This window comes from Aquarana catesbeiana, linkage group LG04 (genome assembly GCF_042186555.1).
Source record: "Aquarana catesbeiana isolate 2022-GZ linkage group LG04, ASM4218655v1, whole genome shotgun sequence".
Classification (NCBI taxonomy): domain Eukaryota; kingdom Metazoa; phylum Chordata; class Amphibia; order Anura; family Ranidae; genus Aquarana; species Aquarana catesbeiana.
This window is the reverse complement of record NC_133327.1, coordinates 671,745,616-671,761,511: the sequence shown is the minus strand read 5'-3', so window position 1 is coordinate 671,761,511 and position 15,896 is coordinate 671,745,616. Positions and strand designations below refer to the sequence as shown.

Below are 15,896 nucleotides of genomic sequence, written 5' to 3'. Positions count from 1 at the left end.
GGGGGGGGTTTAAATCTTCTGGAGGTCAAGTGGTTAATCTGTTTGCTTTGACATAAAACATGCACAGTCACTTTCCTTTTGAGCTTGCATGTTTTATGTGCTGAATAGACACAACCCCCTTATCTCGGGAACCAGGATGATCAGCTGGCAAAGACTAGTCTGACCAATACTTTGGGCGGGGAAGACTACAGAAGTCACAGGGTGTCTATGGCAAGTGTTTTGACATAATAGTCTGGATCTTACATAACCTTCCATCTATCGCCACCCTGGATTTATCTCTTGTTCTAAAGAGAGGTGGCTACACACTAGTTCTATGCCTGTGTTGATTTTATTTTAATTTTTATTTCATTGGCGATTAGGAATGCAATGCCACATAAAGATACAAGTTTATCTTCCCGGTTCAAGCAGTAGAAGACAAACATATTGAATGACACAAACATCATGTAATCTGCAGTCTAAGGAAGTGGATTGCAGCCAGGATTTTGTTCTCTTGTGACTTGCCCTTCTGCATATCAAACGGCATGGCCTCAAATAACGTCAAGCCCTTTAATGATCAGTATGATCCTGGGTTCTGTCACACAATCCTTTATGTACAGCAAAGGAGGTTTGTGCTTAGAGCATACCTAAACCGAAGGACAAAATTGTCATATAGTGCGGTTTACCAGTCCTTAGATGTAATGGCTGTATTAGCTTCTTTTTTCTTACATCATTCCTCATGCAATGGAGATGAACAAAGGGAGACATGTTTGAAGGCCAATAGAAGAGAGAGCCAGCACTTAACCCATTCATCAGGATTTTAACCACTTGCCGACCGCAATATAGCCGAATGACGGCTACAGCATGGCCGGCCAGTCTTGGGAGGGGGTCATATGACGTCCTTCTGTGATCACACCCGCCACGGCTCGCTCTGTGATCACCATGTCCTCCAGACACAGCCCATCACAGATCAGGGTAAAGAACCAGTCAGTGACTCTTTACCATGTGATCAGCTGTGTCCAGTCACAGCTGATCACGTTGTAAACACAAGCCGGTTATCGCCATTCCTTTCCTCACGCTGACAGCAAGAGGAGAGACAATAACCAACTTGTGTAAAAGGGACATCGACACTGATAATCAGGGCACTGGTTATCAGTGCAGCCTCACCAGTGCCCATCAGTGAAGGAGAAAAATTACCTGTTTGCAAAATTTTTTTTTTTCTTTTCAACATTTTTGGTGTCTTTTTTTTAATTTTTTAGCAAAAAAAAAAAACCAGCAGTGATTAGATACCACAAAAAAAGCTTTTTTTTGTGTGGAAAAAAAAAAAAATGATAAAAATGTCGTGTACAGTGTTGCATGACCCCAGATCTCTCCATAAAGAGGGCCCATCATCCTTATTTCTATGGCAAGGGATGTTTACATTCTTTGAGATTAGGGATGCACTGATTCCACTTTTTTTTAGGAACAAGTACAGTGGAACCTCAGTAACGCGGTTAACGAGCATTTCTCAATACGAGCACTGTATTTTTAAAAATTGTAACTCTGTTTGCGAGTGTCTGACAAAACGAGCATGATTCAGGCCAAAGTGGTGTGCAGTACCACTTTTGGCCTGAGGTATGGGGGGGGTGCCGGAACCGAGCAGAGCCAAATGTCGCCGATCGGCGCCATTCGGAAATGCACTGAAAGGCCCGAGGACACTTCGGGTGACCTCGGCAAATCTAAGGTAGGAAATCTTTCCGAGGTTTGCCGAGGTCCACCGAAGTGTCCTCGGGCCTTTTCGGCCATTTCCGAGGCTCTCCGGCACCGCCCCGCCTCTGGCCGCATGCGGTATTGCATCCCATTGAAGTCAATGCAGAACAAATTATTTTAGTTTCCATTGACTTCAATGGGAAAACTCGCTTTGATACGCGAGTACTTTGGATTACGAGCATTCTCCTGGAATGGATTATGCTCCTAATCTGAGGTTCCACTGTATTCGATACCAACTACCGATACCTATTTCCAGCATTTAGGGAGATAAAGATGAGGAGGAGCAGGGAGGGGCCGTCTCCATCATCTATCGGTGTGCTGTGTAATATTGCCATCTGGATGAGACCAAGTGATGAAGAAACCCCACAACTACGAGGACCATGCAGTCAACCTACATCGTCCTCCTCCTCCTCTAATCCCGCTGACAACTGAGCCAGAAGGTATCAGTTTTAAGTATGGGTGCATTTTCATGAGTACCGATACTTGTGTAAATGTCTAGTGTGGGTATCGGTGCAACCCTACTTTGTAATAGGAATAAAAGTGATTAAAAAGAAAAAGTAAAGTAAATAAGAAGCGCCCACATTCCTCCGTGCTCGCGCACAGAAGCGAATGCATACGTAGGTCACGCCTACATATTTAAACAGTGTTCGCACCACACATCGTATCACCGCGAACGTTAGAACGAGAGCAATAATCCTAGCACTAGACCTCCTCTGTAACTCCAAACTGGTAACCTGTAAAAGTTTAAAGCGTCGCCTATGGAGATTTTTAAGTACTATAGTTTGTCGCCATTCCACAAGCGTGCACAATTGTAAAGCGTGACATGTTGGATATCTATTTACTCTGCGTAACATCATCTTTCACATTTTACAAAAAAAGTTATAAAAATATATTTTATGTTTTGTGTTTAATTCATTGGTGTATTTTTTATTTTCACAAAAAATTGCACATAAAAAAAACGCTGCACAAATACCGTGTGACATAAATAGGAAAACAGATTGTATGTATTCATGGGGAAAATTCGATCTTTAGTGGTACTCATTTCACCTGTAGCAAATTACTCTTCCATGTATAAATTTGGGAACAATCTGGTCTATCCTAGTTTTGTTATACTTGTGTCTAATGGATAAAATGTTATATTTTGCAGGGGAAGTCATTGCACTGTGTGGGAGTAGTGATGTATTGGGTGCCTGGAAGCCACAAAATGCCATTATGCTGCAGCCTGACCCCAATGATTGGTAAGTAAAAGAAAGGGGTTCCATGTGTCATTGCTGCTTTCCTTGCTTGTTCATTTATTACTGAAAAGAGAGCTTGCCGTTGGTCTACGACACCCTTTTTGGTAAGAATGATATGTATAATATCATGGTGTTAACCTTTTGGGATCGCAGATATTTGCAGCGTCTTCAGTATGCATAGAAAAACATATGTTTTACCTTGTGGAGGGTTATGTAATCTATCTTATTTTTTTTTTTTTTTTGTTTTTTTGTTTTTTTGTTTTTTTTGTTTTTTTTTTTTTGGAGTTTTGTGTTTAGACCTTTTAGACCTTTTTTTTCAGAATACAGTAGTTAAAGTGATTGTAAAGGCTTGTTTTTTTAAAATAACAAACCTGTTATACTTGCCTCCTCTGTGCAGTTGGCTTTGCCCAGAGCAGGCTGGATCCTCCTCTTCTCGGGTGCCTCTTCACTGCTCCTAGCTCCTCCCCTCGTTTGAGTGCCCTTCACCCAGTAGCTTGCTAGAAGGGGCACCCAAGCAGTGTCAGAGCTCCGTGTATACATTCAGACACGGAGCCCCGCCCTTGCCCCGCCCCCTCTTTCCCCTGATTGGCTGGCTGACTGACTTTGACAGCCGCAGGTGCCAATGGCGCCGCTGCTCTGTCTCAGCCAAGCGGGAGAAGTGTCCTGGATGGCTGAGGGGATCGTGGACATCGCTGGAGAGAGAAGAAGCTCAGGTAGGTAATTAGGGGGGTGCTGTGGAGGCTGCTACACACAGAAGGTTTTTTATCCTAATGCATAGAATGCATCTCCCTTTACAACTCCTTTTAAGAATGCTTAAAATATTGATTACTTGTGGCTCCTCGTTTAACGACCAATTCGTTTAACCACTTCAACTCGGGAAAGATTTACCCCCTTCCTGACCAGGCCATTTTTTGCGATACGGCATTGCGTCGCTTTAACTCACAATTGCGTGGTCATGCGACATTGTTCCCAAACAAAATTGATGTCCTTTTCTTCCCACTAATAGAGATATCTTTTGATGGTATATGATCACCTCTGCGTTTTTTTTTTTTTTTTTTTTTTTTTTTGAGCTATAAACAAAAAAAGACCGACAAGTTTGGAAAAAAAAAACAATATTTTTTACTTTCTGCTATAATACATATCCAAAAAAAATATTTAAAAAAAAATGTATTCATCAGTTTAGGCCAGTTTGTATTCTGCTACATGTTTTTGGTAAAAAAAAATCGCAATAAGTGTATATTGGTTTGCGCAAAAGTTATAGCATCTACAGTCAGGTCATCAGGTCAATAAATATTGGGACATCGACACAATTCTAATCTTTTTGGTTTTATACACCACCTCAATGGATTTGAAATGAAACAAAAATGATGTGCTTTAACTGCAGACTTTCAGCTTTAATTTGAGGGATTTACATCCAAATCAGGCGAACGGTGTAGGAATTACAACAGTTTGTATATGTGCCTCCCACTTTTTAGGGGCCAAAAGTAATGGGACAAATTAACAATCATCTATCAAACTTTCACTTTTTAATACTTGGTTGCAAATCCTTTGCAGTCAATTACAGCCTGAAGTCTGGAACGCATAGACATCACCAGACGCTGGGTTTCATCCCTGGTGATGCTCTGCCAGGCCTCTACTGTAACTGTCTTCAGTTCCTGCTTGTTCTTGGGGCATTTTCCCTTCAGTTTTGTCTTCAGCAATGGAAATGCATGCTAAATCGGATTCAGGTCAGGTGATTGACTTGGCCATTGCATAACATTCCACTTCTTCCCCTTAAAAAAAACTCTTTGGTTGCTTTCGCAGTTTGCTTTGGGTCATTGTCCATTTGCACTGTGAAGCGCCGTCCAATGAGTTCTGAAGCATTTTGCTGAATATGAGCAGATAATATTGCCTGAAACACTTCAGAATTCATCCTGCTGGTTTTGTCAGCAGTACCATCATCAATAAATACAAGAGAACCAGTTCCATTGGCCACGCCATGACACTACCACCACCATGATTCACTGATGAGGTGGTATGCTTTGGATCATGAGCAGTTCCTTTCCTTCTCCATACAATTCTCTTCCCATCACTCTGGTACAAGTTGATCTTGGTCTCATCTGTCCATAGGATGTTGTTCCAGAACTGTGAAGGCTTGTTTGGTAAACTCTAATCTGGCCTTCCTGTTTTTGAGGCTCACCAATGGTTTACATCTTGTGGTGAACCCTCTGTATTCACTCCGGTGAAGTCTTCTCTTGATTGTTGACTTTGACACACATACACCTACCTCCTGGAGAGTGTTCTTGATCTGGCCAACTGTTGTGAAGGGTGTTTTCTTCACCAGGGAAAGAATTCTTCGGTCATCCACCACAGTTGTTTTCCGTGGTCTTCCGGGTCTTTTGGTGTTGCTGAGCTCACCGGTGCGTTCTTTCTTTTTAAGGATGTTCCAAACAGTTGATTTGGCCACACCTAATGTTTTTGCTATCTCTCTGATGGGTTTGTTTTGTTTTTTCAGCCTAATGATGGCTTGCTTCACTGATAGTGACAGCTCTTTGGATCTCATATTGAGAGTTGACAGCAACAGATTTTCAAATGCAAATAGCACACTTGAAATGAATTTTGGACCTTTCATCTGCTCCTTGTAAATGGGATAATGAGGGAATAACACACACCTGGCCATGGAACAGCTGAGAAGCCAATTGTCCCATTACTTTTGGTCCCTTAAAAAGTGAGAGGCACATATACAAACTGTTGTAATTCCTACACCGTTCACCTGATTTGGATGTAAGTACCCTCAAATTATAGCTGAAAGTCTGCAGTTAAAGCACATCTTGTTCATTTCATTTCAAATCCATTGTGGTGGTGTATAGAGCCAAAAAGATTAGAATGGGTCGATGTCCCAATATTTATGGACCTGACTGTACATAATAGGGGAAAGATTTATGGACTTTTTTTTTTTTTTGTTGTTTTTACTGGTAATGGCGGCGATCTGCGATATTTTTTTTTTTTTCTGTGGGACTGTGACATTGCGGTGGACAAATCTGACCCTGAGTGACACTATTTGGGGACCAGTGACACCAATACAGTGGTCAGTGCTAAAAAAAAAATAAAAAATGCACTGATCACTGTATAAACAACACTGGCAGGGAAGGGGTTAACACTAGGGGGCGATCAAGGGGTTAACTGTGTTCCCTGAGTGTGTTCTAACTGTAGGGGGGATGGGCTCACTGGAACAACACAGAGATCGCCAGGCTCGGACCCACTGTGTATCTATTGGATGAAACGACGCACAGGTACGTCTTGGGCAATAAAGCCAACCTGCCACAGTATATATAGATTACTGTGGCTGGTCGGCAAGTGGTTAACAAAGAAACCCCTCTGATTTCATGCTGTCGGCAATGGCACCACATGGAAGAGAAATGTCACAAGGCCTGAGAAAGAAAGGTGAAGGTTACAAGAAGATCATCAAAGCTTTACTTATCAGTCAGAATACTGGAGTAACAAAAATGATAGAAAAAAAAAAAAAACGTAACAAAGATAGAACTGCAACCATCTCGCAGAGACATCCAGGCCGTCCACGGAAGTTATCACCTCGACAGGAGCATCTTCTGATGAGAAGGGTTGAAGGAAATCGCCATGCAAGTTCATTGCGGTTAGCTAAAGAAGTAGAAAGCCAAAAACTGGGGTGATTGTTTCCCGTGACACAATACAGCGTATACTGCAGAGGAATGGCATGCATGGGTGTCGTCCATGAGGGAAGCCTCTTCTAAACCCCATGCTCAAAAAAGCCCGCCTAGAATTTGCCAGGGCCCATGCTGAAAGAAGACGACTGGAAATCTGTACTCTGGAGTGATGAGACCAAGGTGAATTGTTTTTGGAACTGATGGCTTCAAAACTGTATGGCTTGGCAAAGGTGAGGAGTACAAAAAGAAATGCATGGTGCCTACATTGACACATGGTGGGGCTGCATGAGTGTTGCTGGTGTCGGAGAGCTGCATTTCATTGATGGTATCCTGAATTCAGATGTTCTGCTCTATTCTGAAAGAGAAGATGCTACCATCTCTCCGTGCCCTTGGTTGTCGTGCACTTTTCCAAAATGACAATGATCCAAAACGCACATCTAAGGCCACTGTTGCATTTCTGAAGAAGAACCGGGTGAAAGTGTGGCCAAGTATGTCTCCTGATAGGTGTTGCCCGATTGGGTTCCAATGGGGAATTCTAAAGAGACAAGAATCACTCTCTATCCAGCATCCAGGCTCCTAAAAGAAGAATAATTCATTCTTGAAGAATGGAAAAAGAAAGATGATGCAATGTGTCTCCAAACTTGTTCATTCCATGCCTAGAAGACTTGGTGCTGTCCTTTACAAATCATGGAGGTCATACAAAATACTAGATGGAGTAGTTTGTGTTTTGTGGGGTGTTTTCATTTTTGCATCAACTAATTTGAGTAAAACTGAAGATTTTGTAATCTAAGTTATATTATTAACCTTCCTTTCATGTAATGAACTAAACAAATGTTCTAAAAAACTCAGCTTTGTCCAAATTTTGGTAATTGTTATTGTTTTCATTGAGATATTTATTAATCTTTTCAGTAGTTCCATCCATGCTAAAATTGTTTAAGTTAAACTACTTTTAGTTTTATGTTGGAACTACAACTCAATATTTACCATATATGTGATCTTTTCTTTTGCTGCCACTATGTGTACTTATTGTTAAAATTCAATAAACAAATTTGACGAGATAATGATTAACTGCTTCCCGACCGCCTCACGTAGATATACTACGGCAGAAGGGCACGTACAGGCAGATTAATGTACCTGTACGTTGCCCTTTAAGAGGCGGCCTGCGCGCGCCCGCCGGGAGCTCAGTGAGCGGGATCGCGGGTCCCGCGGACTCTATGTCCGCGATCGTCTCACGGTGAGGAAGAACGCCTAGTGACAGGACACTGATCACCGCTCCCTGTAATCGCGAGCGGTGATCAATGCCGTGTCACACACAGCCCCCCCCCCCCCAGTTAGAATCACTCCCTAGGACACACTTAACCCCTACAGCCCCACCTAGTGGTTAACCCCTTCACTGCCATTTTTTACAGTAATCAATGCAATTTTTTTAGCACTGATCACTGTATTAATGCCAATGGTCCCAAAAATGTGTCAAAATTAACTGATGTGTCCGCCATAATGTCGCAGTCACGATAAAAATCGCTGATCGTCGCCATTACTAGTAAAAAAAAAAAAATTATTAATCAAAATGTCATAAAATTATCCCCTATTTTGTAAAAGCTATAACTTTTGCGCAAACCAATCAATAAACGCTTATTGCGATTTTTTTTTTTTTTTTTTTTTTTACCAAAAATATGTAGAAGAATACATATCTGCCTAAACCGAGAAAAAAAAACGTTTTTTTATATATATTTTTTTGGGGGATGTTTATTATAGCAAAAAGTAAAAATTGTCGCTCTTTTTGTTTATAGCGCAAAAAATAAAAACCGCAGAGGTGATCAAATAGCACCAAAAGAAAGCTCTATTTGTGGGGAACAAAAGGACATCAATTTTGTTTGGGAGCCACGTCACACGACCGCGCAATTTTCAGTTAAAGCGACGCAGTGCCGTATCGCAAAAAGTGCTCTGGTCTTTGGCCAGCCAAATGGTCCGAGGCTTTAAGTGGTTAAAATCATACTTTTCAAAAGGGGTGTACTCATTTATGCTGAGCACTGTTTATACACTATTATTATTATTATTATTATTATTATTATTTTTTTTTTTTTGGAGCCTGTAACTAATTGTACCTGCGATCAGCACGTCAGTCTCCTGCAGACTGGTTTTATTGCTGTCTTCCTGTACCTCCAATACAGGCAGACAGTTACTGAATGACAGGAAGATCAATGAACATCCAAGTAGCACTACAGAATCGCACTAAAAGTCGGATTGCAGCTGTGCGAGCCTAGCCTTAAAGTGTTACTAAACCCACAACAGTAAAATCAGTCTGTATATGCATTCTCACATAAGGGGTTAATCCTCAGCATTGTGTAAAAGGGCTGTTTGATCCTGTCTTCTCTGATCCTCCCCTTCTTCCAGTGTCCCCAATATAGCTCCTGATAGTACAGAGCCTTTGGTCACTCTGCACATGCTCAGCTTGGTGTGTATTGCTAAAGAGTTTGTTTTTTTTTTCTTGGGAGGGTGCATGTGATCAGCACAGGGCCAATCAGTACTGTCCAGACAGAGGGTCAGGGGAACTGCTCCTGATAAGACAGCTCAGTGCAGTATGAAAACTCCTCCTGCAAACTTTAACCAGACACTGATAGAAGTCACAAGAATGCTATATACTGCTGATGAGAAAATGTATTCAGCAGTTTATATTTACTAAAATAATTGCATTTCCTTGTTCTGTGGGAGACCAGATATAGTGAATGCAGGGTCCGGGGTTTAGTAGCTCTTTAAAATCTACAAATCCTACGTCCTCTTTTTTTTTACCTTTTTTCCTATTGTATTGTTTTGTTTTCTCATCCTTAGGCAGGGCATACACAGTGCGAATTTCATTTATGCAACCGCAGGTTGCAGGAAAGAAATTCATACGATTTTCTCCCATTAACACAGGCAGTGCTGACAGGGAAATCGGCAATTCTTTTGTCGGGGTGTGGGGGGGGGGGGGAGCCACCCTCGCTGGGAGAAGATGGGGATTATTGCTTGAGGCTATTGTGTAAAAGGGCTGTTTTGATCCTGTCGTCTCTGATCCTCCCCATCTTCCACTGTCCCCAATTCATCTCCTGATAGAACAGAGTCTAGGGGACAGGCTACACATGCTCAGTTTGGTATGTGTTGCTAGAGAGTTTTTTTTATTTATTTATTTTTTTTATTGGGAGAGTGCATGTGATCAGCGCAGGGCCAATCAGCACAGTCCAGACAGAAGGGAGCCTCATAGGACAGTCATAGAATGAAAACTCCTGCAAGCTTTAACCAGACACTGATAGAAGTCACAAGACTGCTATATACTGATGATGAGAAAAGGTATTTAGCTGTTTATATTTACTAAAATAATTGCATTTCCATGTTCTGTGTACTGTGGGAGGCCAGATATAGTGAATGCAGGGTCCGGGGTTTATTAACACTTTTTAAAGTATATGTAATCCCTCACCTTGTCAAATAACTCATTCATTTAAAAAAAGAAAGGAAAAAAAAAAAGGCAGAACGTGTGTGTGTGTGTGTGTGTGTGTGTGTGTGTGTGTGTGTGTGTGTGTGTGTGTGTGTGTGTGTGTGTGTGTGTGTGTGTGTGTGTGTGTGTATATAGAGATATATATTCATAACTCTTTTTTATAAGTGATCCCATTCCCTCAGTTCTCAGCTGCATATGGAGCTCAGAGAGATGGGGGAGGAGAAGCAGCAGCACACTGATCTTCCCAGTCAACGACTGTGCCGGGGTCGTGTAAGGACAAGTCTGATCATTGGAGAGCAGGCTGAGCTCCCAGCATGGCTATAAAACTGACCATGCTGTGCTCTCATGCCCAGTGTGGTCAGTTTTTAGTAGGAAAACAGAGGGGCTGTCAGGATCACCAGGGATTTCACGCAAAGGAAGGAATACAAAGAGAACAGGAGACTTTCTCATACAAGTACATGGTACAGCAGCCACATATCGGGGATATGAAATGTTGGGGTAACATTATTGTTAATGAACAGTGATCTTGTATAGTGATAAGTGTCTCTGTGTTCCTTCATTACAGTATGGTCTGGAGAACAAATGTTACACTCCCAAAAGGAACTGAAGTACAATATCGATATTTCAAGGGCTTCTTTCTGGAACCAAGGGTATGTTTGTTTTATTTCTGACCAGACTTTGGCAGATTCTCGAGTGATGTAAATGTTTAGATTTACATTTTGTATAAAGTGGAGCTGGAAATATTCAGTAGCCAGGCAGCCTCTGCTCTATATGTCTGCTGATGGCGAATAGCGAAGACCGTCCCCTGAATTCAGGTTACATTTGTCTGCCTTGTCATCCATAGTGCTGAATATACATCTACACCTAGGCAGCAGATTGGTGTAAATCATACGCTTGTATTGAGGGCTATATCTCTTAAGTTACAGGGCTGGTTCACACCACAAAAACGCACTCCAGATCCGTTCCGGATGCGTTTCCGGTTGCATTCCAGATGCTTTTTTGTCTCTTTTTTTTTGCTGTGTTTTTTTTTTTCTTCACTGTACCAGGGTCGGTGCGTTTTTGATGCCTTCCGGTGCATTTTTGATGCTTTTTACTGCGTTCCAGTGCAGAAAACATGCAGCATGTGCTACTTTTTTTAAATTTTTTTTCCCTGGACCTGGAAAGCCCTGGAACTTTACAGCACTGGTGTAAACATTGCCATTGAAAACCATCTAACCTACTTCCCATGCGTTTTTGATGCAGAAAAAAAAAACGCTCTGGACTGCATGTGGTGTGAACTGGCCCACATAGTTAATCTGGTTGAAAAAAGTTCATCCATTTCACCCTACAGAGCTGGCCATACACAGTTTAAACTTCGGCCAAATCCTTGCAGAATCGGGCTAAGTCTGAGTTGCGAGTCGCCCTGCTGACACCACTCCGCTCAACAAGTCAATTGTAAAATTTATGGAGTCATTTGAGGGAAAAAAGCGACTACATACAAAGGTTATCCGGTCACTGTTCGGGGATGTAGACAGCTGCAGCTGCTTGAATACAATAGCCAGCAGTGCAGATTTCTGCATCATCACCCATCTGTAAACCTCAGACCTTAAAGAAGAACTCCATCTTTCCACACACTTTACATCAAACTGGCGGCCCTCCAGCTGTTGTGGAACTACAAGTCCCATCATGCCTCTGCCTGTGGGAGTCATGCTTGTAACTGTCAGCCTTGCAATGCCTCATGGGACTTGTAGTTCCGCAACAGCTGGAGGGCCGCCAGTTTGACACCTGTGCTTAACATAGTTTGGGCCAAGCTAGATGTCCCTCACCTGTGAGGCCGCTGGATGTGTGATGTGTAAAGTGTATGTAGCTGAGGCCACATACAATATAACCGTGCTGTGTTCCGGGTGTGAGCCCAGACCTTCCTGTCTCATTCCCGGGACACAGACCAGTTTACAGCAGCGCCGTTCAGAACAAGCAATGTATTCTATAAATGCTGGAGTCAGAGAGGCGGGCTGATGATGTCACAACCTCTGAGTCAACCAATCAGAGGAAGCTTTGTATTCATTGCGAGAATACACTGCTTGCTCTAAGCGGCTGAGTGCTGCTGCTGTAGACTCCTCTGTAGATTGACCTGTGTCCCGGGTATGGGACAGGAAGGACTCGGCTCGCACCCAGAACATAGTGCGGTATACTGTATGTGGCCGCAGCTACATACACTTTATACTGTACATCCAGCGGCCTCACAGGTTAGCAAGGGACAGGGGTTTTTTTTTTTTCATTTTTATGTTTTTTTTATTTTACTAAAGGAAAATCCATTGTGCACTACAAGTGAAGTGAAGTCGCTGTGGATCTGAGGGGGACATGCAAGAAAAAAAATAAACAGCGTTTTTGCTTACACATGATTGGATGATAGAAATCAGCAGAGCTTCCCCTCATTTCAATCTTCCTCGATCATTTCAATCTTCCTCGATCATTTCAATCTTCCCCCCTCATTTCAATCTTCCCCCCTCATTTCAATCTTCCCCCCTCATTTCAATCTTCCTCCCTCATTTCAATCTTCCTCCCTCATTTCAATCTTCCTCCCTCATTTCAATCTTCCTCCCTCATTTCAATCTTCCTCCCTCATTTCAATCCTCCTCCCTCATTTCAATCTTCCTCCCTCATTTCAATCTTCCTCCCTCATTTCAATCTTCCTCCCTCATTTCAATCTTCCTCCCTCATTTCAATCCTCCTCCCTCATTTCAATCCTCCTCCCTCATTTCAATCTTCCTCCCTCATTTCAATCTTCCTCCCTCATTTCAATCTTCCTCCCTCATTTCAATCTTCCTCCCTCATTTCAATCTTCCTCCCTCATTTCAATCTTCCTCCCTCATTTCAATCCTCCTCCCTCATTTCAATCCTCCTCCCTCATTTCAATCTTCCTCCCTCATTTCAATCTTCCTCCCTCATTTCAATCTTCCTCCCTCATTTCAATCCTCCTCCCTCATTTCAATCTTCCTCCCTCATTTCAATCTTCCTCCCTCATTTCAATCTTCCTCCCTCATTTCAATCCTCCCTCCCTCATTTCAATCTTCCTCCCTCATTTCAATCCTCCTCCCTCATTTCAATCTTCCTCCCTCATTTCAATCTTCCTCCCTCATTTCAATCTTCCTCCCTCATTTCAATCTTCCTCCCTCATTTCAATCCTCCTCCCTCATTTCAATCTTCCTCCCTCATTTCAATCTTCCTCCCTCATTTCAATCTTCCTCCCTCATTTCAATCTTCCTCCCTCATTTCTATCCTCCTCCCTCATTTCAATCTTCCTCCCTCATTTCAATCTTCCTCCCTCATTTCAATCTTCCTCCCTCATTTCAATCCTCCCCCCTCATTTCAATCCTCCCCCCCTCATTTCAATCCTCCCCCCCTCATTTCAATCCTCCCCCCCTAATTTCAATCCTCCCCCCCTCATTTCAATCCTCCCCCCCTCATTTCAATCCCCCCCCCCCTCATTTCAATCCCCCCCCCCCCCCTCATTTCAATCCTCCTCCCTCATTTCAGTCTTCCCCATCAGATCTACAGTGACTGCACTTTCAAGTGCATTTGCAGTACACTTGTGTTGCACGGTGGATTAGCCTTTAGTAAATCAACCCCATAGTTGGTTTGGGCCAGCTGGGCCCTAACCAACTATTTAAAGCGCGTTGAAAGATGGATTTGTACTTTTAAATATGAACAAAGCATATCCCTCTATAGTGTGTACTTGTCTAAATCCAGAGCACAAAGTGTCATTTCTGTCTGCTGCTTCCTTCCGCTGCTATCCGCATGAATCACTTCTGACAAGTTTTTTCCTGACACCAAGAGAAAAAAGGTGACGGGGAAGGGAGCTCCAGCAGATTGACAGTCTCAGCTCTGTCCCTGTGTGCAGGAGGGGTGTCCCTTCCCTCCAATCAGCTGTCAGAGCTCTCCTCCTTGAGCTCTTTTGTTGCCAGCGGTTTAGACATTAATGGCTGTGTGTTGAGTTATTTTGAGGGGACAGCAAATTTACACTGTTATACAAGCTGTACACTCACTACTTTACATTGTAGCAAAGTGTCATTTCTTCAGTGTTGTCACATGAAAAGATAGAAGAAAATATTTACAAAAATGTGAGGGGTGTACTTACTTTTGTGAGATACTGTATGTATGGTAAGCTTCACCAGTGACCTCTTTCATTCAACTCCATATACTTATTTACACTTTACCTCTCATTTTGTTCTTTACATTAACCACTTCCCATCCGGGCCAATTCTGGCACTTCGCTCCTACATGTTTAAAATAATTTTTTTTCTAGAAAATTACTCTGAACCCTCAAACATTATATCTGTTTTTTTTTTTCAGCAGAGACCCTAGGGAATAAAATGGAGGTTGTTGCAACTTTTTATGATGCACGATATTTACGCATTTTGTTATGGGGAAAAAAAACTCATGAATTAAAAAAAAAAAAAAAAAAAAGTAAAGTTAGCACACCAATTTTTTTGCATAATATGAAAGTTGATGTTGCGCTGAGTAAATAGATACCTAACATGCCATGCTTTAAAATTGCGCACACTCGCGGAATGGTTCCAAAATGCGATACTTAAAAATCTCCATAGGTGACACTTTAAAATTTTTTACAGGTTACATGTTTAGAGTTACAGAAGAATTGTTATCGCTCTAACGCACGCTATTTACATATGTGGGTGCGACTTGCGTATGCGTTCGATTTCATGCACGAGCACGCAGAGACTGGGTCGTTTTAAATTTAAATGTTTTAATTTTTTTTTTTTTATTCTTTGACTTTTATTTTTTTATTTTTACACTTTTACATTTTTGACCACTTTTATTCCTATTACAAGGATTGTAAAAATTCCTTGTAATAGGAATAGTGCATGACAGGTCCTCTTTATGGAGAGATGTGGGCTCTATAAGACCCCACTTCTCTCCTCCAGGCTGGAAAGGCTGATATTAAAAAAAAAAAAAAAAAAAAAAAAAAAAGAACCCTCTTGACCTTTCCAGACGAGTTCTCGGTTTTGTTTACATCCGCCGGCCCGGACGTGACGTCCTAATGTCGCGCTCTGGCCTCCGAGGGTCATAGAGATGACTGGGGACCATCTGGTAACCGGAAATCTCTATGCGCGACTTCAGCGGCGACCGATTTTATTCTCCGGTTCACTGATGGCACGGGCTAGACCGGACAAGCACCGGAGGGTGGGGGGCACCCCCGCCCGCCACCTTTAATAACAATAAAGCGACTGAAATGCAGTGCACAGAATCGCCGGCTGAAAAAAAAAAAAAACGATATCTGAATGATGCCTACAGCTGCACCCATGATTCAGATATCACCACTCAAAGTCCATGATGTCATATGACGTACCTTGGGCGGGAAGTGGTTAATCATTTGTTTTTAGCATATGGCCAGACTCAAAATGCAGAGCTCTTTTTCCTATGAAGTTATTTGTACCTTTTTGTTGTATATTTTTTGTGGAGTGAAAGTTAAAGGCTACCTCCCCCAGTCAGAGGAAGCTTTGTAATCACTGATAGAATACAAAGCTTTCTATGAATGGCTGAGCACCACTTGGACTGATGCCATTCTGTTGTGGATGTGAGAAGGTCTTGCACATGTTGGTGAGGAAATGGTGTGTTTAGGCCAGCTTGGCCCAGATTATCTATTTAACCACCTCCTTACTGCACCATAGTCAAAAGACGTCCTCGGTAGGAGGTGGATTACGGGGGTTATGGCTGCAGCAATATGAAATAACCCCAGTAATTTTTTCTTTTTTTCTTTCTTTCTTTCTTTTTTTTTTTTTCTCAGCAAGTGATTCTCTAGCCAAT

At 42.2% G+C, this 15,896-nt stretch overlaps 1 protein-coding gene across 1 annotated transcript in view; it reads left to right on the top strand.

The window, feature by feature from the left end:
• Window positions 1-2,832: 2,832 nt before the first annotated feature.
• Window positions 2,833-15,896, top strand: part of GPCPD1 (glycerophosphocholine phosphodiesterase 1) — a gene marked incomplete in the record, with an annotated part of 99,682 nt that continues 86,618 nt past the window's right edge. The window contains 2 exon segments of the mRNA XM_073628612.1: window positions 2,833-2,963; window positions 10,657-10,741. Coding sequence (XP_073484713.1) covers window positions 2,848-2,963; window positions 10,657-10,741 — 201 coding nt within the window.